The sequence below is a fragment of the Haliotis asinina genome, chromosome 1 (assembly GCF_037392515.1).
Source record: "Haliotis asinina isolate JCU_RB_2024 chromosome 1, JCU_Hal_asi_v2, whole genome shotgun sequence".
Lineage (NCBI taxonomy): Eukaryota > Metazoa > Mollusca > Gastropoda > Lepetellida > Haliotidae > Haliotis > Haliotis asinina.
The window spans coordinates 84,488,114-84,493,001 of NC_090280.1; the positions used below are offsets into that span (position 1 = coordinate 84,488,114).

A 4,888-nucleotide genomic window follows, 5' to 3' on the forward strand; every position below is an offset into this window, starting at 1 on the left:
ATACAGCTGATAAAATTATATGAACGTTTGTTTTTGTCCATACCCTGCCTTCTGCCTGTATTCTGCATAATATCGAGTTCTCCAATCCTAAACAAGGTAAGCATACGTGCGCATTCTTTACGTAAACTGCTTAGGTATAGCTCAGGGAAGAGTGACACTTTAAACTCTGCATGAAAATTTAGTTTGGAACAGTTTGACACCTCAGCATACCATTTTTGTGTATAACAATCTTTAATCCGTAAATTCAAACATAAAGCAGTCCACATCACCAACACCTTGTCATTGCCACACTATTCCAAAACCTAGAAAATACAATAGATGCTTAATATGAGTAACCAAGCTTTCTCTACCAGCTGCATCGAAACCTACTAACATATTGTAACACTGTTCGGGTTCCCTTTTTTGAGACATGTTTACAAGTTTGAGCTAGTATCTTACACATCTGACATATGTATCTACATAAATACCATAACGGCCACATACACCCAATACAGCAACATTGGTAGATTTGGAGCCAACGCCCAAAACAAATTTACAAAATTTAGCTTGAAAGCTTTCAAAAAATAACCACTGGTAGACACACCAAATCTCTGACCCATACAGAAATATTCGTTTGATTTGTAAATCAAACATTTTAAATATAACTTCAGGAGAAATGTCACGAAGTTTATAACTTAGTTCACGGAGAGAAACGACAGCTTTGGTAGCTTTCTGGACTAATGTTTGTACAGGTTTGGACCAACACAATCTATTTGAAAAAAATGATACCAAGATAACAATTGTAGGTTGATATTTCGATAGGAACATCGTCCAGTTTCCATTTTTCATATTTCCTTAATTTACAGCCGTTTCGAAAAAAAAAGTTTTATCTAACGAGTTGATACAGTGTAGGGAAGTATTATGCAGCAAAATGATCTGTGTTGAGGAAATATATAAAAGTACTAAAATTATCAAAATATGACTTGGCCGAAAACAGGACTCCGAAACACCTCTAAGGCCACAGCAAACTATCACACCTGCATGAAATAGATCACCGCCCAGTGCTCATGCCCTGTCTATTTCAGCGTTATTCACCTCCGAACTACGGGGAATATTTTATTTTTCCCGGCAGTTGGCATAATAATGTATGTTTATCATCGCAGTTTCAAATTTAATTGTTTTAAAAGGTAGTGCGTGTATGTGCCTACCTTCTGCCCTTAATCCTGGTCAAGTGCTAACTGTAAGGCAACCAAGTGCAGACTCAACGATGCGTCATACAGACTTGCGTCCTTTGGATATTCCAAAAAATATATGGTTGTTGGTTCGAATCACCGTCTGCCTCGATGACAGGTGTGTTAGCAAAGTATATATAGCAAATATTTGCGTTACATCGGGCTGTTCTCCCAAATAAACAGGACGTGATATGCCTGCCATTTCAAAGCAGCGTTAAACCCGTCTCACTCACGGAATACACCTTTACTATTACGGTCCATAGATTTCACTGAAACCAAACATACAGTTTTTGAAACAACGTTCAGAATATTTATATACATACCGTTTATATAATATATATAACATTTTTTATTAAATGTCATTTTTTATACTTACCTGGTAGAAAGCCAACAATGCCCACGTGAGTGGCGCTTACTCAATTTCTCTCATAACACAGTCTACAAAAAGTAGAGATGCGAGGTCAACATACGGGCGGCCGACAACCCCGGAAGGGAAACCCAACACGAGAAAAGACAACTCAACACTGAAGGAGTGGAGAGAAGCAACAGAAAAGTTTATTTGAGGCAAAAAGGGTGTGTAGCTGAGGTCCCCAGCTTGGCACCATACGAGAGGCGGGGGAGTGTAGGCCGCCTAAAGAGGAGCAACCCCGCGCCGAATTAAAGGGTAAGGACCCCGCGTTCTTTGCTGGGCAAAGACCTGGGGTCCTAGCCTTGAAATGCCCGCCAGATCCTCGTTGGAGAGGGTTCGTAAATAGTGGTTGGCGAACACCAAGCCAGACTTCCAGAAGCAGCCCGCCATGATGTCCGCCACCGCAATGTTGCGGTGATAAGCCATGGTGGCCGAGACGGCCCTGATCTCGTGTGGGTTGGTTCGAGTCGGAAGAGGTCTGTCCTGGCCTTTGTAGGTCTCTATGATGGCCGACCGAAGGTATACCCCAAGAGCTCTCCGATCAATCTCCCTTTTGCTCCTCTGGGAGTGAGGGAGGAAGAGCCTCCGCCGCCCCCGCCTAAGGGAGCGGGTACGGTCGGTATACACTCGGAGAGCCCTGACAGGGCAGAGAGAGAGTGCTCCCTCCTCCGTCGGGTCTACCAACGGCCCTAAGGAAGGGATGTGGAAGGTACGTCCCAGTTCGTCTGCCTGTTGGTTCTTGCAAACGAAGTCGGGGCCGAGGCCCAAGGGCGCAGATCCTCCATCCGTGGCCTCAAATCTCAGGAGATCCGCCTGAAGAGCGTGAAGCTCCGATATTCGGGCCGCCGAGGCCATGGCCACTAGAAAGGTGGTCTTCACCGTGACGCGGAGGAGGGGAACCTCTTCCAGAGGCTCATAAAAATCTGACTTGAGGTGGTCAAGGACCACTGCCAGATCCCACTCAGGAGCCCTCGGCTTGCGCCGACCCTCCGCCTGTCGGAAAGACTTGATGAGCTCCCTCAGTACAGAAATGTCCAGTCCCGGCGACCTCTTCCTAATAACGGACATGATGGCCGCCAGATTGGTGTTAATGGAGGAGGCCTTGAGCCCTCGAACGTTGCGCAAGTGAACCAGATAATCAGCTATCTGGGGAAGAGTGGCAGAACCGGCCTCCACGCCGTTGTCTTCACAGAAGGAGGAAAAGGAACCCCACTGGAAGTCGTAGAGCTTCTGCGTGGTTTTCCTCTGTGAGGAAGCCAAGGCCGAGGCTACTCGCTTGGAGTATCCACTGTTCCTGAGCCCCCTTTGAATACAAGCCAAACGTGCAGATCGAATACCTGAGGGTTTTCGTGAACACGGCCGCTTGGCTTGCTTATGAGAAGGTCCCTCCGGTGAGGGATCTGAACGGGATCCTGCAGACAGAGTCTGCGAAGGGGAACGAACCAGGGCCGGGCAGGCCACATGGGAGCCACCAGAAGCAGTCTGATGGACTTGGTGGTCTGAAGCTTGGCCACTACCTGTGCTAGAACCGCTGGGGGAGGGAAGGCATAAGCGTCCATCCCTTCCCACTCTAACGACAGTGCATCGACGGCCCAGGCCGCTGGGTCCGGCACGGGGGATACATAGATCGGGAGCTGGCAGTTCAGCCTGGTGGCAAACAGATCCAACATGGGCCTGCCGAACTGGAGACAGAGGGACTGAAACGTCCGCGGGTTCAGTTGCCACTCTGTCGAAGGAGGCGCGTCCGGCCGGGAGAGAACATCTGCCAGGACGTTCTTGGCTCCTGGAATGTGAACTGCACGGATGCTCAGGCAGAGCCTGTCTACCAGTTCGAACAGGCGGAGGGTCAGGTCTAGGAGAGGAGTGGCTCTGGTGGAGCCTTGACGGTTGATCGTCCAGGCTGCGACTGAGCTGTCCGTGTGGACCAGTAAGGTCTGGTGCCTGAGGGGAACGGACCAATGGAGGATGGCAAGTCGTACGGCGTCCAACTCCAGCACATTGATGTGCCGGTCCTGCTGGGCTGCCGACCAGGTACCTGCCGTCTGGTCCGACCCCAAGTGTGCGCCCCATCCTTGGGTGGAGGCGTCCACGAAAAGGTGACTGGTCGGGAGAGGTGTCCTTAGGGGAACTCCTTTGAGGACGTTGTCGTCCACTTGCCACCAGGTGAGGAAGTGTCTGAGGTGAGGTGGGAGACTTATTGGGTGAAGACAGTGGGTCTCCCTGACGTGCTCGTTGAGGAACACCTGAAGAGGTCGGAGCATCAGCCTCCCCCTTATGGTTAGGTCCTGGGCTGACGTCAGGAGGCCCAATATCCGCTGCCACTGCCTGAGGGACAGGGGCTCTGATAGTGCCCGAGTCATCAGGGGCGCTAGCCTGGTCATCCGCTCCTTGGGTACAAAAGCCTTGAAGGCTACTGTATGCAGTATGGCACCTAGGTATTGGAGAGAGGTGGTTGGTACCAGGTCCGACTTCTCCAGGTTCACTAGCCACCCTAGGCGTCGAAGGAGGTGGATGACGAGGTCCCGTTGCGCCTCGAGAATGGAGGGCGAAGGGTTGTGAGCGAACCCATCGTCCAGGTACATAAGGAATTGGACCTGGAGTTCGTGGAGGAACTGGACGATGGGTTGGGTCACATGAGTGAACAGCCATGGGGCAGAGGAAATCCCGAACGGGAGGACATTCCACTGAAAGTGCCTGCCCCCCAGGACGAAACGGAGGTACCTGCAATCCGCCAAGTGAATGGGGATGTGCAGGTACGCATCCTGGAGGTCGAGGGACACCATGTAGTCCGAGGGCTCCAGTAACCGCATGACTGATGGAACAGTCAAGAGTCGAAAATATGGCGGCTGTTCGAGGTAGGAGGAGTTGAACTCCTTCAAGTCGTGAATCAGCCACCATTTCCCCGAGTTGCGTTTGGGCCTGACAAAAACGGGGGAATAGAACCCGGGAGTCAGATCCTGGAGGGGGATTTCCTGAACTGCCCCCTTGGAGACTAGAGACTCCACCTGCTCTAAGGTGAGTTGGAACCTGACCGAGTCCATCGGACGTTCCACCGGAGAGCAGGTTAGAGGGGGCGGAGAGGAGATCGGGATGCGGAAGCCACACTCCAGGATCCGACACACGAATGGGTCTAGTCCTAGCTGACGCCAGTTTGGGACAAAGAGGCTCAAGCGGCCGCCAACGGGTCCGTCGAATGGAGGAATGATAGGTGGCGGAAGGATTGGCGGGCACCAAGAGTCACTTCTTCTTGGACGTCCACTTGCCCTTG

General features: G+C 50.9%; 1 protein-coding gene across 1 annotated transcript; it reads right to left on the reverse strand.

The window, feature by feature from the left end:
• Window positions 1-1,842: 1,842 nt before the first annotated feature.
• On the reverse strand, window positions 1,843-4,661 carry LOC137276651 (uncharacterized). Its single transcript, XM_067808270.1, has 2 exons — window positions 3,064-4,661; window positions 1,843-2,923 (listed from the first exon to the last, which is right to left on the reverse strand). The coding sequence occupies exons 1-2, from the start codon at window positions 4,659-4,661 to the stop codon at window positions 1,843-1,845; spliced, it is 2,679 nt and encodes an 892-aa protein (XP_067664371.1).
• Window positions 4,662-4,888: the final 227 nt, after the last annotated feature.